Raw genomic sequence first — 26,368 nt, 5'->3', positions numbered from 1 at the left:
ACCTAATTTTGCACTCTCTGGCTTTAGTAAGGAAACCCCTATGTGTTGCATGAATTCACCAGCATATTATGGTGTACTGCATTAAGGCAGCCCATTCATTTTACTGGGTTAGCAGTATTTTTTTAACACATGAAAAATCATACTTGACTTTTTTTTTCTCTTGAGCACACCGCAATATACACCATCAGCGTTGTGGTGTGCTGCAGTGTGAGCGTGTTGCCCATTGCTTTAGTTTTTTGGTTAACCACTCAAAATTGATGGCATCTCAGTGTGTGTTTGTCTGTTTGTGTTATAACATATTGTGATAATGTTGTTTAGTATGTTGTCACATACCTTACGAGCTTCACGGTAGAGGAAGGCCTCTTGTACAGCTCCAGCTCGAGGGTCACTGAAGGTGGAACAGCAACCATGAGAGCACGGCAGGGTATGAGTGCCTGGTCAGTCCTGTGATCTGTGCGGGAGTTGCTGGCACTTTGCTGGCATTTGGGATTGCCAGGCAGGCTGGTAGCAGACAGACTTCACAGTGGAGCTGACTGGTAGCAGAGCAGGCTGGCAGTGGAGCAGGCTGGTAGCAGACTGTATGCAGGGTCAGACAGGTCGGGTTGGTAACAGACAAGTGGATCAGGCATGAATGGCAGGCAGAACACTGGTGGGGTCACAAGTCAAGGTCGGTGATGGTGGGAGCAGATCAAGCAGAGTCAGGCGGCAGAGTCTAAAAAGCAGGCAGGGGTCAAACACCGGTATCAATCACAGGAATACGGGGGGGGGGGGGGGGGGTATGGGGAGAGGGGGGAAGAGCTGCCGATCAGACAGCACAGGCTAATAGTGCTGCTGGGTTTAAATAGTCTGATTGGCGCCAACATTAGCAATGGGCTGCCGGGTGTGTGCATGCACGAATGCAAATGTGCACGACTATGTGCAGCAGAACGGGCCCTCGCACATCTGCGCCGCTTTGCAAGCCCAGAGGCCTCCGCTACACTACGGCGAGCATCTTCCTGACAGTTGTGCTGCAACACAAAGATCTGAATGGGTCCTCAAGTTAGCATGTGTGAGCAAAAGGAACAGAAAGGAGAGGAGTACAGTTGTGTAAATTTTAAAAGGGTTGTTTTTTTTCCCCGATAGAATATATTTCTGTCCATGAGATATTTGGGGGGGTTTTCAGCGTGTGTCTTGTTTGTCATGCTGTAAATGTAACTTGTGGCATGCTCAGGACAACTGGACATTAAAAAATACTGTGAATTGAATATATGTCTGCTCATTTACTTTAATGACCGTAAAGCCTAAAGCTGCTGATGTACTTGACGGGGCAAGCTGTGTGCAGTACACTGCAGCTGACCATGTGCCTTTTTTGTAAATGAGAGGGTAGGACTTGTTGGAAGGAACAGTAGCTATTAATAAGGTTTTCTAATATATCCGACTCACTGTTTCCCCTACAGCGGCTAGCCAGTACCATCTACAGGCACCCACAGACATGAGATTCCTGATTTGTTTCCTGATCTGGCAAAAAGGCTATATCATGGGACTGTCATATCTGTGGGTATTTTTAAGTGATAGATGTTTGAATGGGTGTGGGAGTATTAAATCACTCACTGGCCACTTAACTTTTTCAGCCTGTAGCAACAAGATCTTCTTGCTTCCTTCTTACTATGGCAATTATCAGTCCAACACGGCAGTCTGAAATTTAATTCTGTATTCTCCATATTGTATTGTAAACTAAACTGAGAATCCATCCGTGAGACCTCCTTGTGCTACAGCCATCAATGAAGATATAAATTCAGAGATCAAATAGATCAAAAACCTTTTCATCTTTCTTCAACAGGCTAAAAACAGAAATAGACTGTAGTCAGTCATTGGATTTTTCTTAGAAACTGCATATAAAATGCATGTGCTGGGAAGGGGTTACTTGCATTGAAAGGTGCTTAGAGATCCTGCCACCAACTTAAAAAAAAGTACATGGAAATGCAGAGAATTGTTTTAATTGCTTAAAGTGTTGCAAAACCCACAGCAGTAAAATCAGTCTGTGCATGTAGTTAAAGCATGCTTGTTATACTCACTGTGGAACCTAAGGGGTTAATCCTCTGCATTGTGTAAAAAGGCTATTTGATCCTGTCTTCTCTGATCCTCCCCTTCTTCCAGTGTCCCCCTCTTATCTCCCGATAAGACATATGTGGAGTCACTCTGCACGTGCTCAGTTTGGTGTGTATTGCTAGAGAGGGTTTTTTTTATTTTGTTTTTTTCTTGGGAGAGTGCATGTGATCAGCACAGGGCCATTCAGCACTGTTCAGACAGAGGTCAGGGGTTCTGCATCCTTGAGCAAAATGAAAACTGCTTCTACAAGCTTTAACATGTCCTCTGCTGGACACTGATAAGAAGTCACAAGACAGCTACTATTGGTAAAATAAGTATTGACCACGTCACCATTTTTCTTAGTAAATATATTTCTAAAGGGGCTATTGACATGCATTGCTCAAGTGTGATTTTGGCCCATTCTTCCACACAGTCTTCAAATCTTGAAGGTTCTGTGGGCCTCTTCTATGAACTCTGATTTTTAGTTCTTTTCATAGATTTTCTATTCTAGAATCCATGTCAGATGACTGGCTGGGCCATTCTAGCAGCTTTTTCTTTCTTTGAAACCATTTGAGAGTTTCCTTGGCTTTGTGTTTGAGATCATTGTCTTGCTGAAATGTCCACCCTCATTTCATCTTCATCATCCTGGTAGATGGCAGCAGATTTTTATCAAGACTGTTTCGGTACATTTTTCCATTCATCCTTCCTTCAACAATATGAAGTTTGCCAATACCGTATGCTGAAAAACAGCCCCACACCATGGTGTTCCCACCTCCAAACTTCACTGTTGGTATGGTGCTTTTGGGGTGATGTGCAGTGCCATCTGACCTTCAAACATGGTGTGCATTATGGCATCCAAAGAGTTCAATTTTGGTCTCTCATCTGTCTAGACTATGTTGTCCCTGTATTTCACAGGCTTGTTCAACATGCTTTTTCTTCAGCAGTGGAGTCTTGTGTGGTGAGCGTACATAGAGGCAATGGAGGTTGATTGCATTACTTATAGTTTTCTTTGAAACAATTGTACATGCTAATTCCAGGTCTTTCTGAAGCTCTCCACAAGTGGTCCTTGGCTCTTGGACAACTCTCCTGAATTAATTTCACTCCTCTGTCACAAATCTTGCAAGGTGCACATGCTCGTGGCCGGTTTATGGTGAAATTGTGTTCTTTCCACTTCCAGGTTATGGCTCCAACAGTTCTTACTCGAACATTCAGAAGTTTAGAAATCCTTCTGTAACCAATGCCATCAGTATGTATTGCAGCAATAAGGTTGTGAAGGTCTTGAGAGAGCTCTTTGCTTTTACCCATCATGAGAGGTTTCTTGTGTGACAACTTGGTAATCAGTTGAGACTAAACCAGCTGATATTAATTTTCTCTGACAAGGGGCAGGATTGCTTTCTAATTACTGATAGATTTCAGCTGGTGTCTTGGCTTTCCATGCTTTTTTGCACCTCCCTTTCTTCATTCATTCAGTACTTTTTTCCATGTGTCATTCTATTTTACTTTATATAACTTTAATTTCTAAACTTACTTGTTTTGGTTTCTTTGTATGGATTGTATGTGTTGTTACCGACGTGGTGAAAATTTCATGTCAATAGCACCTTTACAAATATATTTACTGAGAAAAATGATGACGTATTCAATAATTATTTTACCCGCTGTATATACTGCTGATGAGAAAAGGTATTTAGCAGTTTATATCTACTAAAATAATTGCACTTCCATGTTGTGTGGGAGAACAGATACAATGAATGTAGATTCCTGGGTTTAGTAACACTGTAACTGCAGTATTTTTCCTTTTTCTATATTTTTTTTTCACTTGCAATATGCTCTTGAGTGACAACTCTGAGTCTGCTGACATCACATCCAAGAGGATGGCAGCCAGCAGCAACCTTCAGGCATTTACATGTCATCTACAGATAAATAATCACAAAATAGGTTAAAGGCACATGTAATCTTATGGGAAGATAGAACATTTTTATATATATATATATATTTAATGACTGGTCAGGTGACAAGGTCTCTTTATAATAGTTATTTTGAGATGCAGACTTAACCTGGTCAGGTCTTGCACAGTTAAACATGCTTCACTGTGTTACAGCAAGCCTGCGGCTACGAGTTCACCAGCAAGTTGCATCGAATGTACACAGATATGAGCGTCAGTGCTGATCTCAACAACAAGTTCAACAACTTTATCAAGAACCAAGACACTGTTATTGACCTGGGTATCAGCTTTCAGATATATGTATTACAGGTAAGAAGATGTCTTTTATCCAGTAATCGGTAAAACCATACTTAGTGTGCTATTTACTAGATGCTGGTAGCTTTTGCAGCTATGTGTCTCTTATACACCGGCAGCTGTTTCCTATTGAGTTGTCTGCCTTCTTCTCTGGTTATGGTGTTGTGGGTGGCTGTGTCTAGTGATAGTCTGTATTATGAAAAGTGAAGACTAGACTCTGCCACGTAAAACATTTACACCCAAAATAAAAAAAAAAACAAGGAGCAATGTGAAACCATATTATTTGGGATACAGAAAACAATCAAATTTTTTATACATGTTGATTTCTCTGATACTGCTACATTTTATTTTTGCTCTAGTTTTATGCTGAGTGGAATGTCTCCTTTTCATGAAATAAATCAAAAGCGATTGATGTCACCTGATCTATCCAATAAGATTTCCACCTTGCTGCTAGTCCTGTGACTCCATTTAAAGTAAACCCATCGGGAAACTTTAAAAAGTAAACTCCCAGTGGGAAAGAGTGGGCATCACACCTCTGTTCTGAAACTGGTTTCACGTTGTTACTTATGCAGGCCATAGATGGTTCATTTATCGGCCGAATTTTCGTCCGAAAGAATAATCGGCCGATATTCACACAGTTAGTGGGGCAATGTCGTTGCCCTATTTTCGCAGTTCCTCCTCGTTTTTTTTATTGGTCATGCTGGAAAATGTACAAAAAACGGCCGATTTTCATAATCGGTGGCAAAAGAACGACCGATTTTTCGTTTTTCGGACGAAAATTCAGCAGATAAACAGTATATGGGCTGCATTAGGCCTGGATCTCCCTTACTTCTGACTAAGCTCTGACCACTTGTAACCCCGATAAGGCATTCTCATTGGACCGAGCAGGTGGAAAGTGTGGGCTTAGTAAAATAAATTAAGTTCTTAGTAAAGAAAAAAGATAAAACCAGTTTTGGGGGGAGTGGGCCACATTTGCTAATAAAGGTAAAGTGAATGAGAACACTAACTATATCTGTTCTTAAAATAGGCTGCTGGTGTCTGTTCCCAGGGCTTTTATTATAAAGTCTTATAGGTAAAGGGTTTTTTACCTAGTGCATTTTCCGCATTAAGGTATAGAAACCCTTTTCATGTCAGATCCCTCCAGCTCGCCCTAAAATACTTACGATCTCAATGCAGCATTGTGCACGTCTGCAGCAGCGGGAGGCATTGTGCAGCTTGGCAGCAGCGGGAGTCATTGGCTCCTTCTGCTGTCAGTCAAATCCTGTGAACAGAGAGTGGGGCTACATTGTGCGCGTCAATAGATGAGTGCCCCCATATAAAGTCCCTGGCTATGGGGGCACTCAAAGAAGAGGAGGTGGCAGGAGCGCCGGCAGGGGACTCCAGGGGTATCAGGGCTGCTCTGTGTAAAATCATTGCACAGAGCAGGTAAGTATGACATGTTTATTATTTTAGGATAAAAACAAAACCTTTGCAATCAGATTGAGTTTACTGTAGTTAACAGGTTCACTTTTCAAGTAAAGAAAAAAAAGTACTGTAAAAGCATTGTATTTGCACTGTCCACATTGCTGAACAGCACTGTAATGCCAAGTAAAATATCCAGCATGCAGCATTTTCCAAGTTCATCCAGGTGGTTTCACCTACCATTATAGTCTAAGGAAATTGTCAAAATTATGTTGATCACCTCCACATCTCTAAGAAGCTTGTCAGTACTTACTTCGAGCTCTTAAAAGAGTTCTTACTGTGCACAAATATGTTTTAAAATATCTTTAAAAAAATACTTGTAAGATTTTCCTGACTCCTTTAAAACTTGCTAATAAGTGCTCATGCTTATATGATGGTGTTTGGCTTTTTCAAGATCTAGTTCCAGAGGAATTTGTTATGAAGCAGAATACCTGTCTCAAAAGCTAATCTATTTATTTTTTTATTCTATATTAATTATTTATAATATTCTAGTCTATTCTTTAAAATTAGTTTCCTGAATCCTGTTCTTCCTGCTGTAGTAATCATTCTGCATCATGTAGAATAATCATAGATACTCTGTAGAGGGGCAGTTCAAAGCCACAAAGTAACTGAAAGATTAGACTCATTAGAATCTGATTCTGCCTTCCAGCATCCATAAGAGAGAGATCCGTTTTCAGCAATCTGACCCTTTAGTCACATATTTATTTAAATGGTATAGGTAGAAAAAAGTGAGCGCTTTTCCAATAAGCAGCTGTACACTCAAGGCAACCAACAAAAATCCTTATACAAATCAAAGATAAAATAGTGCAGCGCTAATAGAGGTGGTTAGAGTTTAGATGAGCAATAAATGTAGGACAAGTAATTGATGTATATAAATGTAAAAAAAAAATATATATATATATGCTTACAGGTGAAAATAGTAAAATTGATAAAGTAAAATAATAACATCCGTAAAAATGATAGAAAAGGCCTACGGCTTCTAAACAGTGCTTGTGCCTTATGTTAGTATAAGAAATGCGCGCTCACCGGACGTGCACTGTTAATGTGCATTGTATGTAATATCCAGGTTTCAACAGGTAGTCGTCTGGGCCGCATGATGGAACAGGCTCCCTCTCAGGATGGTTAGGTTCCAGGGACTTTAATGCTGGTAATCCAGGGATATCCAGAGTTCCCCTTTAGGGATGGATGGGTGCGTCTCTCACAGGATAAGGTAGGAGGCTCCCTCTCTGGATATTCAGGGTACTGGGCGTCTATGAAAAAAACAAAAGATGCATCCAGGGAAATGTAACTTTAAAATAGAGCAAAACGGACTAACCGTCCCTATAGAGCAGTGATGGCGAACCTATGGCACGCGTGCCAGAGGTGGCACGCAGAGCCATCTCAGTGGGCACGCCAGGAAGAAGAGGAAGAACGTGCTCTCCTGCGCTCCCCCGGGGGGCGCGCACCGGGCGATCTCTGTGATCGCTGTGTCCTACGGACACAGCTGATCACGTGACGTGGTAAAAGGCCAATCACAGCGGCCTTTTACCACGTGATCAGCCGTGTCCAATGACACGCTGATCACCGGGAAATGCAAATGCCGGTTCTCGGCTGCACTTTCCTCACGCTGTCAGATCGTGAGGAAAGTACTGCCGAAAACCGGCAGTTGTCAGAGCAGGAAACGGCACCAATCATTAGGGTCACTGATCATCCGTGCCCTGATGATCGGTGCCCAGCAGTGCCACACACAAGTTCCGCCCACCTGTGCCCAGCAGTGCGCCCACCTGTGCCCAGCAATGCACCCACCTGTGCCCAGTAGTGCCACCCACCTGTGCCAACCCACCAGTGCCGCCCACTTGTGCCCACCAGTGCCACCCATCAGTGCAGCTCAGCAGTGCTGCCAGTCAGTGCCACCAGTCAGTGCTCAGCGGTTGTGCCAGTCAGGTGGCACTGACTGACATCACTGCTGGGCACTATCAGTGCTGTCTATCAGTACCCATTATCAGTGTCCCCAATCAGTGCCGCATATCAGTGCCACCTATCTGTGACACCTCATTAGTGCTGCCCATCAGTGCCACCCATCAATGATGCCCAGCAGTGCCGCCGGTCAGTGCCGTCTGTCAGTGGCTCCAGTTGGCGCTATCAGTCAGTGCCGCTTGTCAGTGCCCATCATTTCCTGCATATCACTGCATCATCAGTGCCTCCTCATCAATGCTCACCAGTACCGCCTCATCAGTGCTACCTATCTGTGCCGCCTCATCAATGCCGCCTATCAGTGCAGCCTCACCAACGCACATCAAAGAAGAAATATTACCTGTTTGCAAACTTTTAGAATAGAAGCAAAGAAAACCTTTTATGTTTTAAATTTTTTGCTCTTTTTTCATTTATAGTGCAAAAAATAAAACACCCAGTGGTGAATAATTACCACCAAAAAAAGCTCTATTTGTGTGAAAAAATGATAAAAATTGCATATGGTTACAGTGTTGCATGACCGCACAATTGTCATTAAGTGCAACAGCACTGAAAGCTGAAAATTGTCCTGGGCAGGAAGGGGGTAGAAGTGCCCGGTAGGCAGGGAGGGGGTAGAAGTGCCCTGTAGGCAGGAAGGGGGTAGAAGTGCCCTGTAGGCAGGAAGGGGGTAGAAGTGCCCTGTAGGCAGGAAGGGGATAGAAGTGCCCTGTAGGCAGGAAGGGGGTAGAAGTGCCCTGTAGGCAGGAAGGGGGTAGAAGTGCCCTGTAGGCAGGAAGGGGGTAGAAGTGCCCTGTAGGCAGGAAGGGGGTAGAAGTGCCCAGTAGGCAAGTGATTAATTCCAGTGTTGGCACTTTGAAATAAAAAAGTTGGTTTTGTGTTGCGGTTTGGGCACTCGGGCTCAAAAAGGTTCACCATCACTGCTATAGAGTAATGGCCGCCGGAGCTCCACGATTCTCCGATGGCGCGACGTCACGGCGTGTGTAGGCTCCTCCTAAAAATTGCTAATAAGTGCTCATGCTTATATGATAGTGTTTTGGCTTTTTCAAGATCTAGTTCCAGAGTAATTTTGTTATGAAGCAGAATACTTGTCTCAAAAGCTAATCTATTTATTTATTTTATTCTATATTATTTATTTATAATATTCTAGTCTATTCTTTAAAATTAGTTTCCTGAATCCTGTTCTTCCTGTTGTAGTAATCATTCTGCATCATGTAGAATAATCATAGATACTCTGTAGAGGGGCAGTTCAAAGCAACTGAAAGATTAGACTCATTAGAATCTGATTCTGCCTTCCAGCATCCATAAGAGAGAGATCCGTTTTCAGCGGTCTGACCCTTTAGTCACATATTTATTTAAATGCTCCACCTGCCAGGGATATTCTACCTGTAGTTTATCTGCTTCACATGGCACCTGTAGTGGCTTTGAAGCATTAGGGTTACATCACAACAGACATGAAGTCGGGTCACGAAGTCATTCGTGAATCATAGCTTGAGTAGATGACGGAACTGGTTTGACAACTTGGATGACAGGCAGGAAGTAGAGTGTGGTCTGACTTGTTAGTGGCTGTCACTTGTGTCCACCCATTGAAGACCTGCCAGCAGCTAAACAAGGTAACTGTCATCATCACTATAATCTCATAAACAATGTCATCCACTACATCCAGATGAACTGCAGATAACCGCTGCAAGGATTTTTGTGTTTGGCTGTTGCGTAGCTTTCTTAGCCATTGTGTATGGCCATGAGTGGCATGTGGCTTTCAGATTTGTGTTTTGTCATATGCTTCATGTAGGTTCATATTGTGAGTTCTTAGCTCTTGTTGCAGGCGGTTTTCCCCTACCATAAGGCCCATTGTGTACCCAGGGACATATACAATGCCCCTGTCTATCCATGTATCTATCCAAACGTATCAAATACGTTTGAGTGGCCTTATTAGAGATACCTTGGTGGATCAGGGACAGGTGAATACAAGACTGGCTTGTGGACAAACTTTGAGAAGAGTATATAGTTATACATTTGCAATTCACTGTGTTGCCTAAAAATAAGGCCTGTGACTGCTCCTATGGTTAAGTGAATCCTAAAAAAGAACACACAGATCTACAGATGACTGCCCCACTTTCATTGGACATGATCTCTTATTAAATGTTGTCATTATTGGTTGTGGAGTACCACCACTAGTATGTTTCCTTCCACTGCTGTGTGTCCTGTGGAGTCTCTGAAGTCAAATTATTTTCTCATGATTTCCAGAGACTCTGGATGTTTGCTAATTACAAAAGCAACATATGAAATAGAATATCCAGGCTCCATGAAATTACTCAGATTTAATCATACCATACCACCTGCTATATACAGTGCTGTGAAAAAGTATTTGCCCCCTTCCTGATTTTTTTTTATATTAATGGAATTCATGGGAGAGTTCCAAGGCAAAAGCCACTGCTGACCAAAAAGAACCCAGACTTGTCTCACATTTGCAAAAAAAAATCTTGATTTTCCCCCAGACTTTTGGGCAAATATTCTGTGGACTGATGAGACAAAAGTTGAACTTTTTGGAAGGTTTGCATCCTGTTATATCTGGCGTAAAAGTAACACAGCATTTCATAAAAAGAACATCATACCAACAGTCAAACGTGGTGGTAGTGTGATGGTCTGGGGCTGCTTTGCAGCTTTAGGACCTGGACGACTTGCCATAATTAATGGAACCATGAATTCTGTGTTTTACCAGAAAATCCTAAAGGAGAATGTCTGGTGATCAATTTGTAACCTCAAGCTCAAGCGCACTTGGTTTAAGCAGCAGGAAAATGATCCGAAACTCACCGGCAAATCCACTTCTGAATGGCTCACAAAAAAAAAATAAAAATGTAGGTCCTAGTCAAAGTCCAGACTTAAATTTGATTAAGTTGCTGTGGCATGACCTTTATACAGAGGCCGTTCATGCTTTAAACCCTCCAATATGGCTCAATTAAAACTATTCTGCAAAGAAAAGTGGGTCAAAATTCCTCCATAGTGATGTGAAAGACTCGTTGCCAGTTATCACAAAGGCTTGATTGCAGTTGTTGCCATCAAAGGAAGCACAACCAGTTGTTAGGTTTAGGGGGCAACTACTTTTCCATATAGGGCCAGGCAGGTTTGAACAGCTTTTTCCCTTAATACATGAAATCATTTAAAAACTGCATTTTTTTTATTTACTTGTGTTATCTTTGTGTAATATTACATTTTGTTTGGTGATGTGAATCATTTAAGTGTGACAAATATGTAAAAAAAAAAAAAAAAAAAAAAACAGGAAGGGGGCAAATACTTTTTCACAGCACTGTATGCAAAATTACTTATCAGACTGTACAGTCTCTTTTAGCCAGCAAATTATTGCTGCCCAAAAGAGGTACATATTACTATGGAGTCTTCTGAATCTTTTTGACTCATTCAGCTATTTTGTAGCAGAACTGCTGGAGAACTAGAACATGTAAGGAGAATAGAACCTACACCTAGAACCTAAAAAGTATGTTTTATTTTTTAGTATTAAAAGCAGTAAGAAAAAAAATATATAAACCCATACATTTATTTATCATGTTATGTTCTAGCTCTGGCAGTAACCCCAGTATCCATGCTGTCTTCAGTCCACAGACTGCTGCCAGTATGGAACAGAGAGGCCAAAAACAACAGCCAGAGCACTACAACATGTTTACTCTAGTTTATTTTCCTCCTTCAAGCTGAGATGATTGGAAATCAGCACTAACATTTATCCTGGCTTTTGCTGCTGTTTATGTTACATGTTTCATCCAAGAAAGGAGGCAACGTTTTCTTAAAAACTTCCGTTTACTACCTGGTTTTATGTGGAGGATAGTATCTTCAAACGGTTTAAAGGATAAGGTCACCTTTCTACAAAAAAAATAAGAAATGCTCATTTTTTTGCAGGTAAAAAAATGTGCATTTATTATTTCTTGTAGTAGGAGTCTATAAAGCATTGCACCAGCGATCAGTAGATCGCTGATGCCATGCAGGTCTCCTGCAGACCTGTCCGTTTATCTGCTTGCTTGTACAGCCAGTACATCCCACAAGCCAATACTTCTGACAGGAAGACTGAATAAACTACAACAGTGCTCACAGCGCTGTGGTAATTATTGTAGAACTACAAGTCGAGATCTGCGAAGGCTGTTGGGATTTATAGTCCATTCATTCACAGAACAAGGTGAATGAACGAAGCGACTGTGAGGGCAAAGCCCCGCACAGCTGTGTTTTTTTAAAAAAAAGTGAAAGCCAGTACGGGGAACTTCTTCCTGTTCTGCTGTCACAGGGAGGGGGGGGAGTCGGGTGGTGAGTGCAGGACCGGAAACATGTTCCACCCAAAAAACGGGTGAAACATGTAACATTGTTCCCAAAGGTGCACTTATCCTTTAAAATGAGATAAACTTTTCTTTTTTCTTCTTTTGTATAGCTATGAGAATGTTAATAAAAGAACATTTGCAAAAACAATGGGATAGACTGTATGATAGGCACATTAAGAGGTAGACTCCCTCAGATTATTGATTTCTCCTGTTTATAATCCAGTAACATATTTGAACACCAACATCATATATATAAGAACATCAGTGAAACCACTTTTAATAGTAGTTCCTTTGATGTATAGATGTGTTTGTGAGTGATGCTTGACAAAGCCTGTGTATCATTGCTTCTCAGTTCTCTCTGCGACTGAATTAAATTAAACCTTTCCATTATTGACCTTTCAAAAATACTCACATCTGGGTTATGTTGACTCTTGGGCTTCAGTATATTTTGAGTAACTAACCTGAAATCGGTATGCATATCTGTAAAATCTGAAGTCCCTAAATACAGTAGATGTATTTGCTGTCTTTAAAAAATATATGTTCTGCTTCTTAAAAATGGATTATTTTCCATATCTTAAGTATTTGTCTTGTGATTTGGTTAAGATGCCATTGTGGCTGATCTGACAACCTGAAGGTATCACTGAAAGTACAGGAGAATTTAGATTTGCCCTTTACACCACGGTCACACACGATTTCAAAGTCAGATGACATGCCGATTTGAGGTGCGATTTGCAAGACATCTGAAACAGATGTCTATGCAAATTGCACCAAAAGTAGTGCATGCACTACTTTAGAAATCAACGCAGCTCACCAATATGACCGCTGTAATTACGGACAAAAGGGTGCGAATTGCCATGCCATTTGCAAATCTTATGGAATGCAGATTGCATGCCAAGTCGCACTTAAAATGGGGACTTAAAACGGAGTTCCACTCAAAAGTGGAAGCTCTGCTTATTTACCTCCCCCTCCCTCCACTGCCATATTTGGCACCTTTTTGGGGTGAGCATGTACCTGGTTTTGACAGGTACACATTCCCACTTCCGGCTCAGTTCGCGCGGCCGGAATTTCGGCCCTTTCCTCCCTCCCGCAGTCTCCTGGGAACTTTCACAGGTCCCTGGAGACTGCCAAGCCAATTAGGAGGCGTGACTTGCGCATGTGCAGTGGGTACCAGGCTGTGAAGCTGCAAGCTGTCACAGCCTGGTGCCCAGAGTTGAGATGCCGGCACCATGGCGGAAAGAAGGGGTGAAGAAACCGCGTGGGTGAGAACATTGCTGGACTCTGAAACAGGTAAGTGTGTGTTTATTAAAAGTCAGCAGCTACAGTTTTTGTAGCTGCTGACTTTTAATAAACAGAAAAATGACTGGAACTCCACTTTTAAGTAGGTTATTGTGCTTGGTGGGGTGGGTAAGTCTGCCCGATGATGTGATCATTTGTTGTCACAGTGGTCACATGATTGGGAGCCAGTACCACTAGCTTTCAGTCATTACTAGAGATTACTGAGAGTGCTGCCTCAGTACAGAAACCTCTGTCGCCCATGTACAGATATGTGCAGCATGTGGGTGTTAAAGTCCACTGTATTTGCCACCACACATATGCTTTATGTGGGCGGCAAGAGGGTAAAGGGGGATTTAATATTAAACTGATATTTTAGTTTTGAACAGGTAATAGCAAGTTAAACTACCTGGCTTCTTATAGCTCCTAGAGATTCTAATGGAGAGATGTCACTGTCGGCTCTAAAAATCATGAGCTGTCACTCTGCCTGTGGTAGGACAAGCTTCACTGTCTCAGCAGCATTATCTGTAATGTAACATAAAAAAAAACAATCAACAGAGACTGAGACAACCTAATAATGGCTGCAGCAGAGTCCCTAAGACAGCAGTGCCTCAGCATGCCTGCATCTGTCTAAGACTACAACATACTATATGTATAGGTGAACTGACCCTTTAACATATTATTATTATTATTATTATTACACAGGATTTATATAGCGCCATCAGGTTGCTCAGCACTTTACAATATAACGGGAGACAATACAGCAACAATACAGTTCAATACAAGAGGGTTGGGAGGGCTTGATCCTGGGAGCTTACAATCTAAGAGGGAGGATGAAAATCTATGTTTTTTTTTTTTAGTAAAAAGATAGGTGCAGGAAATCCCCCCTTCTTGTCTCTGCCCCCTACCCACCTCTGAGCACTGTCACATGGTTCCACCCCCTACCCACATCCCAGTACCTTTCCTTTTAGAGAATACAGAGCCAAGTGTTGTTTTTGTGGTGCTAAATAATTTGTATGGAATTTGTTAGAGATAACAAGAAAAGCAGAAAAATAGATCCCCAGCAACAATGGAGCCCCAAAACAAAATACTACCCCAACAAGAATAGACCTCCAGCAGCTACAGCAGATCTCCAACAACACGACCTCCCCAAAAACAATAGACCACCACACAAAAATAGATCCCCTTCACTGACAATTTATCCCCCACAAGCCAGCATCAATAGATCCTCCAGTACACCTCAGCACTGCTTGCTATTGCATACGTTCAGTACTGGAGGTTCCGGAACTGCATTCCCCCACGATCCCGCTGAAAAAAAGCACTGTGAAAATTGATTAACAAAACATTCCATTTTAGTATTGGAAGTGTTGAAACAAGGGACCAGTTAAATAGAATGCAATGTTAGCATGTTGAAACACCAGCATTGCTGGTTTCAGATTGGTTCATTTATTACCACATAGCACTGTTTATAGCAACGTTTTATAACCTAAGCCCATCACCGTGTTGTGTTTTTGGGGGTTTTATTCTGTTTCTTTTTTAATACATACCAAGATGAATTGAAACTCCAGGTTGCTGGGGGCAGCACATCTTTACTTTTGTTCATAAAGTTAACTGTAATCCAGTCCAGTGTCAATAGAATGCAGTCATTTCTGTTTTTAATAGTGAATGTTTGTAAATATTGAGGTTAAATCGTAAAGCGATGGGGCACTATTCCTCTCCCTGACACAAGCGATGGGGCACTATTCCTCTCCCTGACACAAGCGATGGGGCACTATTCCTCTCCCTGACACAAGCAATGGGGCACTATTCCTCTCCCTGACACAAGCGATGGGGCACTATTCCTCCCTACCAAGACCAACAACAGGGTCATTATTCCTCCCACTGACACCAACACCAATGGGGCATTATTCCTCCCTTCTCTAACCACAGGCCATTTTTTCTCCCATTACTTATCAACTCTGGGGCATTTCTTCCTTCCACTGGCCACAATCTTGCCCCCTTAAAGTCTAAAGTACAGTGAACTAGTGCTTTGTTTAGACAGCTTAAAGTATAACTAAAGGCATTTTCTGTTTCGCTATGGGACAGGAAGTGAAGGGGAATCTCCGCAATGGGACACAGATGGCGAAAATAAATCTGCCAGGGGTTATAACCCTCCCTTGCTCTACCCATAATGGGAAAAAGAGTTTTGCCTATAGTTCTACTTTAAGGACCCTTGATCTTTCTTGTAAAGTTTTAGAAGTTTCATCTCTGTGGGACATTCTATAACTGTCAACATCTATCATCATCATATCTTGCTGTCTCCTCCCTTCCTGATAAAAGAGTGTGATGGTCCAGTATAAAGATTCCATTCTATACAATAATTTTATTTTCCAAAATATTTAAAATTGTACAACTAAAGAAATAAAAAAAAAGAAAAGAAAAAATAACTAAAGAGTGATTAGAACAACAAAAAAAAAGAAATGCCAATTCTTCAGAATGAAAGCATGCATATACAGTTAAATATGTCCTATGTAACAATTTCTTTCAGGCTGGCGCATGGCCTTTAACTCAGGCCCCATCCTCCACATTTGCCATCCCTCAGGAACTGGAAAAGAGTGTTCAGATGGTGAGTGTTTACCTTGATGTGTAGAAGTGTCTATTACATGTCTTAGAAGATTTTTTAAAATAGTTTGTATGTATTTTTTCTCTTTCAATTTATTCTCATTCTCATATGGACCAATATGTATGAGCAAGTTATTTACAGTCTAGGTATATTCAACGTAATATATTAATATAAATTGAATGAGTGCGGTGGTAATGGGTTTTTAATGAAGAAGTTTTTCCAGAATAGAAACAGCAGTTTTGAACGGATAATCCTAAATTAAAGTGGAACTTTAGTCAGAAAATGAAGTCCTGCTAGATCACTTCAGGCTGGCCCCTTTTGGCAGGTATAGCTATGTAAAACATTAAAAATAATTGCCTATAATGTTTAAAATATAGTGGTACACTGTCTCACCCTGCTCTGCACATACTTACTTGATCTCTATTTTTAGGCACTCTGCTGAAAATATAGAGGCCGATCTACTGACAGCCTAAAGATTTACTGCTGCTCAGGGGCTCTGGGTTTCAGCAGAATGGCAGCCTTCAGCAAGAAGAACAGGAACAATGCTAGAGGCACTTGAAAGCACACACACTAATTTTGGTGGCATAATTATTCATGAGAAATGTATGTTACTTACTAAAGGACATTTTTTATCAAGTTGGTATGGGTAAAGTTCCACAGATCCAGCAATTAACCACTTCCAGACCGGACACTTTTACCCCCTTCCTGATCAGGGCAATTTTCAGCTTTTAGCGCTATCACACTTTGAATGACAATTGCGCGGTCATGCAACACTGTACCCAAATGAATTTTTTACCATTTTTTTTAGATAGATAAAGCTTTATTTTGGTGGTATTTATTCACCACTGGGATTTGTATTTTTTATGCTATGTAAATGAAATGTCCAAAAATTTTGAAGAAAAGTGTTTTTTTAATAAAATTTTGCAAATAAATAATATTTCATCATAAATCTTAGCCAAAATTTATTCCGTTATCTTTTTAGTAAAAAAAAAAAATCCAAATTAGTTTATAAGCAAAAATTATAATTTTTAAACATTTTTTTTTACATTTTTATTTTATTTTTTTATATTATTATTTTTTATTTATTTATTTTTTTTTACATACTGTCACCCTAGCAGTACAGTGTCACCATGGTGACACTGTACTACTTGTGAGGGGTGATGAAGATTTTTTTTTTTTTTTTTACACTGATTGCTTTTACACCCATATAGGATGTAAAAGCAATCATTTCTCTTTCTCTCTGTGTGCATTCATGTACTCATTGAGAAGAACTGAGTGAGCTGTGATTGGTCACAGCTTGTCACATGGTACAAGGCTTTTGTGAATAGCCTTGTACCATGTGACCTCTGTGATCATTCACAAATTTCACACATAGTAAGCAATGATGTCAGAAGTGACCTCTTGCTTACTACTTTGCATGTGATCACTGATTGGCCAATCAGTGATCACATGATCGGGACCTCGTACAGAGGTCCCGTCCGACGATCGGTGTTTCACTGTGTCCGGAGGACACAGCGGGCACCGGATCGCGGTGCTGTGCGCTCCCAGGGAGCGCGCACAAGCAGGGTGCGGGGAGGCCGTTTATAGACGGCCACCCGACCCTGCAGTGCCACCGTCCGGCCGTTTATATACAACGGCCGGTCGGGAAGTGGTTAAAGAGGAACTTCACCCCTGCCTTTTCAGATTTGTTTTCCATATTCCACTCACATCTAATGCAGTAAACACCTATTCATAAACCCAGTGAATCCTGTTTTGTCTTTTTCTTACCTGCTACTTCTGCTACATGTCCTGTTTCCTGCCATTATCTTGAATCTCCAGTAATTGGGAGCTAGCTGTCTCTTCTTCATTTGCACAGCATTGAAAACAATTTCTTATTCCTGTCCTGTTCCTGAATGTCCAGATGTACTACAGGTCTTGAATGATTCTGAAGGGTGAAAACCGCAATACTTCAGCTCTACGGCCTCCTGGGATTTGTGGCCTTTATGTCCCAGGAGACTGCCAATGGCCAGATACGCCATCCATGAATTTGGAATTGAGCAGCCACAAAAAAAAAAAATTGCTGAAAAAAACCCAACTCTATCTGTAATAAAAAGGGGGGTGGAGGTGGTAAGGAGCAGTGGGGAGGAAGTTGAGATCATGAACAAAGGTCTGATTTAAAGTAAAATTGAAATTATAATATTTTCCCTTCCTCCTTCCTCCTTTGCCCTGTCTAAGGTATACTTCATAGAAGATTGATATCGGACCTTATTTTGTCCTTGCCAAGAGCTAGCTGTCTTTTTGGTTTTCTGCTCTGTCTGGTTGCACATTAATAGTTTTGCTTCATAGATTATGATGGGGAAACGCATAGATCTATACATTCTATGATTGTACTGATCTATGGCTTCCACATCATGTCATTGGAGCAGAACTGCACATACACAACCTGCCAACTGAGAAATTAAGATGGATGCTGCTTGGCTCTGGCTGGATCAGACTCTGTAGTGCTGGTCTTTTCCTTTTATTTTCATGTTAAGAGGTCAAAGGGTACCCTATTAAGGAAAATGTAATCATGAAATCAGCCATATAGGGATTGTTTTTGGTGAGTCAGCTGACTTAGACTGTGTAAGAAGAAGCTGTAAAGTGCAAATCAGTAGGCAAAGTCTGTATATGTAATGAGCATATATGACTGGCCTCATGTTCATATATATTTACTCTCTATACATAGAAATAAGGTTTTTAAAACATTAACACACATTGCTAACATTTTACATAATTTTGATCTTTCTTACATGTACTGTAAAAGTAGTATAAAAGTAAGCTGTAAGAATATAACTCCCTTTTTAAATATGGATATATAAAATATATAACTTTTGTTTTTTAGTTTGAATTATTTTACAACCAACACTTTAGTGGCAGAAAGCTGACGTGGTTGCACTACTTGTGTACAGGTAATGTTTTTTTCTTGCATTTATATGGTGACAGCATGTTTCTATAGCTCATATATACTGATCAGTATGTTTCTGTAGCTCATATATACTGATCAGGAATAACTTTATGTCCACCTACTTAATATTGTGTAGGTGCCCTTTTTGCAGCCCTGACCATGTGGCATGAATGCCACTAGACCTCTGAAGGTATGCTGTGGTATGTGGCACCAAGCCATCAGTAGCAGATGCTTTAAGTCCTTTAAGTTGGATTGGAGTTGTTTTTCAACATGTTTCATAGATTCTCGATTTAATTGAGATCTGGGGAGTGTAGAAGCCAAGTCAAACTCGTTTTATTCCTCAGATCATTCTTGAACCATTTTTGCAGTGTGGCATGAAGGTATGTATTTGGTCAGCAACAATGTTTAGATAGATGGTACTTGCCAGTTAACATCCACGGGAATGGCAGGAACAAAGGTTTCCCAGCAGAACATTGTCCAAAGCATCATACTGCCTACACTGGCATGCCTTCTTTCCACACTGCTTCCTGGCGCCATCACTTCCACTGCTAAGCAAAGCATATGTACGCGGCCTTCCTCATTTTGTAAGAAAAAAAGAAAAAGAAAATATGATTTATCAGACCAGGCCACTTTCTTCCATTTCTCCGTGGTCCAGTTCTGATGCTCATGTGTCAATTGTAGATGCTTTTGGATGTTGACAGCATGGGCACCCTGACCAGTCTGCAGCTATGGTACCCATTTTTTCTGCTTTCAACACATCAACTTCAGGGACAACATATTTACTTGCTGCTTATATCCCAACTAACTTTCAGATGCCATTGTAACAAGGTAATCGATGTTATTCACTTAACCTGTCAGTGGTTATAAAGTTATGGTTGATTGGTGTATGTCCCTGGTGAGATTTAAATTCAAGTTATCCAAATTATCAGTTGTGTAGACATGCTAGAACATGTTACACCCTAGATATGGGTGTAACATGTTTTAAAAGGTGAACTTATCCTTTCAGTTTAGATTTGACGGACCTTTTACTATGTAGATTTATATTAGATCCATGTAATTATTTGTTCTGTGCGTTCATAAAAATGTGTTCTTCTGAACAGGTGAAGTGAAAATGAACTACCTGTCTAAACCCTATGTAGCGATGGTCACTACATACCAGATGGCTGTCCTACTAGCCTTCAACAACAGTGAAACTGTCACTTATAAGGAACTCCAAGACAGCACTCAGATGAATGAGAAAGAGCTGACAAAAACTATCAAGTCTCTACTAGATGTCAAGATGATCAACCATGATTCTGAAAAGGTCTGATCTGTCACTTTCTATATTTATTATGAATAAACTGTACATCTACCGAAAAAGGATTTCCAGGACAACTAGAAATGTCATCCTTATAGCTGACCCTTTGTAGAAGCCATGCCAGTAGAGCCCCTCTGTCCACTGTTTCCATTTTTTTAATGGATTTAGTCTGGGTATACACGCATAGTGTTGTTTTTTTTTTTTTTTGTTTTTTTTTCAATCGGAGGGATGAATTTCGATCCGTGTGTATCCAGCTGTACAGGGTCACAAAACCCCACAGTGTCTCTTCAGCATCTTTATGTCTGAATAGTTAGATTACAATACCTGTTTACACCTATGGGTTGTGGTGCATGCAAAATCAAACCTTGGTTTCTAATGATGCATGAGATATGTGGCGGATTCTAAAGCAGGGGTGAAGCCTGCAGCTTATTGCTTAAATATTGTTCGTAACATTGGTTAGAAATTCACATTTTGGTGAGTGTAGCAGAATGTAGATAACCCTGACCTTTGTACAACATTTTTGTCTCCATTACAGGAAGATGTTGATAGTGAATCAACGTTTTTATTAAATATGAATTTCAGCAGTAAACGGACAAAATTTAAAATCACTACACCAATGCAGAAGGACACACCACAAGTAAGTTTTTGTTCATCTTCTTCTTTTTTTAAACAAAATGTATTTTATTATAACAAGACAGTATCCATAATATACAATGTAAAAGGCTTCAGGTACAAAGGAATATTTCAGTCCATTGACAGGATACAGGTAATATAAAAAAAAATCATGCCAATGATCTATGTAAGAAAGTATGTACAAGACAACCAAATCCAATAGCTTAAAAAGCAATGAGCTGCAATATTCACAGGCATCTAAGTAGATGCATAACGTGCACCCAGGGGTAGTGTTGCCCGGCATCAACAAAGCATTCTACAGTAGCTCCCTTGTAGGGAGAAATAAAAAGGCAACGGATGTGGTAACAAGAAGTGCCATAATCCCTTGTAAAGCATGTATGGAAAACCCAATTTTTGTGAGATTTTAAAGGCACAGACGAAATCAATAAAACTATTCAATTTGTAGAAAACTTATGTAAAAGCATATTTTATTTTACATAAAATATTAAGTCACATGGACATACACCATATGGCGGTTATAGCTTACATGTCTGTTACAATAAATGCACAGGTAGAGGAGATGAAGTTCAATCATGCAAGCACTTGACGCATTTCGAGAGAGCAAGCAATCTCTGCCTAAAATAGAGCATGATGCATAGCCCGACATTGGAGCAAAACATGGAAAAACTGCCAATTAATAAAAACAAAAAGCATAAATGTAGCCACTGTTTCCCAAATGCTCCCAAAAGGATGGAAAAAAGAATAAAGAGAGAAGAGCACTGCCCAACTATCCTCCAAGAGTAACCATTTCACAGTACCACCACAGTGACAAGTGGACATTCCAAGTTCAGAATCATTTTTGAAATGGAGATGTGCCAATAAAGTGAAACAAAAAGTTCCCAGCAACAAGATGCCCACTTACCATTTATTATTTTAGAATCCTCTTATGTAGGTTAACCTTGCAATTTCCTGATCAAAATGTGGCTAGTTCAGCAGGCTCCAGGTGAATTTTGATGCGCATATGGCCATCCCCACTTGATAGAAGTTGATCATTTGATCAAATTCCGTCGAAAGGACATGTTGGAAAATTTTTGTCATCAACAGCTGCAGTCAATCAGCTGCTGAATGAGGTGAATTCCTTCACACCCAATTTGTATGGATGGAGGAATCTGCCTGCTAGAAAAAAAAATTGTATAGCCAGCTTTTGGCTTAATTTTGTTACAGGTGCCTGATTTTAATGGTCTTTGTGGATAAGCTCTACCATTCCGCTGTCCAGTATAAGGAGTTCTTTACTGGTGACTGTTTCAGTCTTATTGGACAGTGGAATGGCATTTGGCAGGGTTTACGAAGTCAGGCCCCAAGGACAGTGAAATTAAGTTTTAGAGGGTCACAGACGAAGCCTTTCTGGGTAATAAACTGAAAGAGACAAAGTAATTGCACTGACCAACTGAGAACTCCCTCTACAAATCAGAAAACAAACCTTGTAAACATGAAAACTGTTAAAAAAAAAAAAAAAAAAAAGTGTGAAAGCAACTCAAAATATGCACTCACCAAAAAAAAAGCACTTTTCTATTAAAGTGATTATAAACCTTTACATACTGTTAACCCAATAAATTGACTAGCCCTAGGTGATTCACAGAGATGAAACAACTCATCCTACTTTAGTTGTACCTGTTTATCTAGAGCCCTGTCTCTGTCCCTGTAGAATTTAGACAGCATCTCTGAGCTCCAGAATGCAGGGGACAGGATCTGTTGTCATACACAGACCTAAGTGGAGGGAAAAGAGACACAATCATCTGCACAATTTCCTGGGGAAACATGCACGGCTGAGGCTGTCACCTGCTTTGTTCTGGGGTGGGGGGGACGGGGAGGGTCAAGGCTGTCTCCCAGCATTGTCTGGTATCCACATAGACTGTCAGAAGTGACTCATGCAGATATATTTTTATTGAATCGAACCGCATAGCCAAATAATACAGAGTAGTGATATCAACCATCACAAATACCCCAATTCCCTTATCTGGATAGAACAATGACAAGATCTGTAATATTAGAGCTCAATCAACAAAATACACGTTGTGCACAACTAAACAGGCAAACCAACCATAAAGGAAGTGAGAGTCGCAAAATACCACCACCCACCTAAGCAGGCACAGATCCAACTATGTTGAAGGACCCACATTTTTAAATGTAACTAAGCAAAACCAACAACTGGCTACATTAACCATAACAGAGAGCGAAAGAAATAAAAAAAAAAAAAATGACAAGCCCTCCACATCCATTCTAATCTAGCCATCTGCATCAAGGAAAATGTGGTAGTAGAGAGAATAAGAAAAAGCAGTCCAGTAAAACCAAGTCTTCTGCTGCTGTTCCTCTTTTGGCTTTAAAGTTGCAGTGAGTTCCTCCATCAGTTGAATCTCGTTAATTAGAGCAAACCATCGAATGAGGTTTAGTACACTTTCACTTTAGAGCTACACACACTCTAGCTGTATTAGTCAAGTTGTAGTAAGAAGGCCACAGAGTGGTCTTCAAGCTGAAAACCCGTAAGCTCGAATACCACCTTCTAAACGGTCTCCCTGGGGCTTACCAGTGGGCTTTGTTAGAAAGTGTGATAAACTGTCCCTCACTCTTGTCACCTGCAACATTTCAGCGATATAGTTGGAAAGATTTTATTAAGCATTGTTGGTACCCTTTACTATCTGGTCAACAATTTTCGAGATTGTGGATTTGTGGGTGAAGAACAAGACGTGGTCTCTCTTTATTAGGGTGAAATCCGCTTTCACCGAATGGAGAAAAGCCTTGGAGACATGAACCGAGAGGGCGTGCCAAAGTTACAGTAGCCCAGTAAAAACCTCAATTTTCAAAATATTGTTCCTCCCTAACCAAGTAAAAGATTGGGAAAACCATTGCTTAAGGTCAGAACGAATCACTGCCAACAGAGGGGGAAAAGTCTCTCTGAAATTGCCAGAGACAGAAGGTGTAATGCAGGGCTTGACAAATCCCAGGTCGCCATGTTGAACAGAAACCATGTCGGCACCTGGGCCCCCGCCAGCCCACCCACTGTCAGCAGGGCCATCATCGGGGACGGGGGGAAGGGGAAACACTGTCAAACACTGTCTCGAACTGATCTTGTCCCGGGCTGATCACAGCTGATCATGGCTGGTCACGGACAGTGACAATGTCAGCAGGTGCAGCATCCTGCAGTGTGTTTCACTTCAGGCCCATGCTGGAGACAGAGATCCCTTCCTCTAGCGGTCAAGCGGGGTTCAGGAATCACTCTTTATTGTCAGGTGCAGAATCATGACAGCCAGTGTGTTTCACATTGTGGTGTGCTCATTCCTCATTCCTGGAGACAGAGATCCCTCCCCATCCAGCAGCTGATCAGACTGTGCTCGGGAACTCACTCTGGAGTGGAAAAAATCCCTGAGGCGGAGCTTGCTGTAAGGCTTGTATTTTGTTTGGGTGGGGCTTGGGGAGGGGGTATAGCCAGCCCACCTTTTCCAGTGCACATGTGAAGCTCAAGCTGCAGGGAGTGAAGTGGATTCCAGGTTGTTAAAGGTGCAACAGGTTAACCTCTTACATCAAGATCTGGTAAGCAGCAAAGTATGATCATATAGAGTTACTAAGGTATGCACACCTCCACCCTTAACCGAAATCCAGGAAACCGCAGTGTCTCCACCACCATACAGTAGGCACACTTCATTCCTGCTCCACTGAAGTATGCAGTTTGGGGTGGAGGTGTGCAAGCTTCAGTGGAGGAGAAATGAAGTGGGACCACTGTATGGTGGTGGAGACACTGACGTTCTATGGATTTTCAGTGGGAGGAATAGTGGGGGGGTTGGGGAATAATTCCGTAATTCGTTGGTATCAATGGGAGGAATTATACCCTGTTATTGTTACACATACACCCCGCTGCCCCCCTCCTGTGACGCTTTCCCCTCCTATCCTGCTGCCCCCTCCTGTGACACTGCCCCCCACCTGTCCTGCTGTCCTGTCCCACTGCCCCCAGCTATCCCACTTTCCCCTCTCCTGTGATGCTGTCCCCCTCCCGTGACACTTTCCCTGTGTTACTGACACTGTCTTACTGCTCCTTACCAGTGACGCGGCCCCCATCTTGTCCTACTGCCTCCCACCTGTCATGCTGCCTCCCCACCTGGCTCCTAACTTTGTTAGCTGGCTCATAGATTCAAAGCAAATTTGTCAAGCCCCGGCGTAATGTAAACCCCCAAGTACTTCAGTTTGTTGTTTGAATGTAGCTTTGTTATTTCTTCATTTCAGAGGTTTGCAACCACTTTAAATGTTCACTCAAGTTGTAGATATCTGAATTTAAGTCAGTAATTGTGTGTCTATTATAAATAACAAAGAATAAGTAAAAAAAAAAATTACAAGAACTCTGCCTAGATATAGTATACTTCCCATTGCACACACATTTGGTTTACAGGGGTCTCCCAGGAAGCAGTTGGGCAACATCCTGTGTTCTAACTTCATCCCAAACTGACTCATTCTTCTGCAAATGATTTTGTTTCAAGTGCAGAACAGGTCATCTCTCTGAAATCCTTGTCCTTTGACCACTTCTGGATGATCTGCCCCCGTTAAATCTTGTGTAGTGTTAATGCTTTAAGTGCATGGACACACAGTACACCCCCGCCCCAAACCTGTTAGAAGCACCAGTACCATTAACTCCTCATGAAATCTTTCCAAGCAAACTTGTGATTCATATTTTGGATTACTGATGATCACACATTTGGCAAACTGTAAAACTATTCCATATGACTGCACATCAAAGAGTGACTGGAAGAAAAAATAATGTGCAAATGTGAGTGTGTGAAAGTATTTCAGGGTGGCTCCATCACAGCTCTTCCCTAGAGTTACTTTGGGTTTAATGAGCAGCTCTGGGCAACAAGGAAAATTCTCTGGAAAATTTTATGGAAACCAAAGACATTTGCTATAAAGTCCACTACATTTAATTCTGAAGCAAACCCACTAAATACAGTGGATATAAAACGTCTACACACCCCTGGTAAAATGTCAGGTTTCTGTGATGTAAAAAAAAGAGACAAAGAGAAATAATATGAGAACTTTTTCCACCTTTTAATGTGACCTATAAACTGTACAACTCAGTTGAACAACAAACTGAAATCTTTTAGGTGGAGGGAAGTATATATAAAAAAACTAAAATAATATGGTTGCATAAGTGTGCACACCCTTAACCACTTGCCTACAGGGCACTTCTACCCCCTTCCTGCCCAGGCCAATTTTCAGCTTTCAGCGTGGACACATAGAGCTTTTTTTTGGTGGTATTTAATCACATCTGGGTTATATATTTTTTTGCTAAACAAACCAAAAACCACTGAAAATTTTGGGGGAAAAAAAACGTTTTTCTTCGTATTTGTTTTAAAATTTTGTAAATAAGTGATTTCTCTCCTTCACTGATGTGCGCTAATGAGGCTGCAGTGATGGGCACTAATAGGCTGCACTGATGGACACTGATAGGTGGCACTGATGGGCATTGACAGGCATCACTGATGGGCACTGTAAGGCAGCACTCATATATGGAACTGAAAGGCAGCACTCATATATGGCACTGATAGGCAGCACTGACTGGCACTGATAGGTGACACTGAAAGACAGCTCA

The 26,368-nt window shown here is 41.2% G+C and overlaps 1 protein-coding gene across 3 annotated transcripts in view; it reads left to right on the top strand.

Annotated features, from left to right (window-relative positions):
- The window catches only part of CUL2 (cullin 2), a 174,250-nt gene that overhangs the window by 130,570 nt on the left and 17,312 nt on the right, over window positions 1–26,368 (top strand). For all 3 annotated transcript variants that reach the window (XM_089668711.1, XM_089668710.1, XM_089668709.1), the window contains 5 exons: window positions 4,166–4,318; window positions 15,830–15,907; window positions 18,765–18,831; window positions 19,928–20,130; window positions 20,660–20,761. In XM_089668711.1, the coding sequence (XP_089524837.1) occupies window positions 4,166–4,318; window positions 15,830–15,907; window positions 18,765–18,831; window positions 19,928–20,130; window positions 20,660–20,761 (603 nt within the window). The remainder of the gene's footprint in view (window positions 1–4,165; window positions 4,319–15,829; window positions 15,908–18,764; window positions 18,832–19,927; window positions 20,131–20,659; window positions 20,762–26,368) is intronic.

Source organism: Staurois parvus, unplaced genomic scaffold (assembly GCF_062004578.1).
Source record: "Staurois parvus isolate SC_StPar_1 unplaced genomic scaffold, SC_StPar_1.0 ptg000061l, whole genome shotgun sequence".
In the NCBI taxonomy this organism is placed as follows: domain Eukaryota; kingdom Metazoa; phylum Chordata; class Amphibia; order Anura; family Ranidae; genus Staurois; species Staurois parvus.
This window is presented reverse-complemented; position numbering and strand designations above follow the sequence as displayed.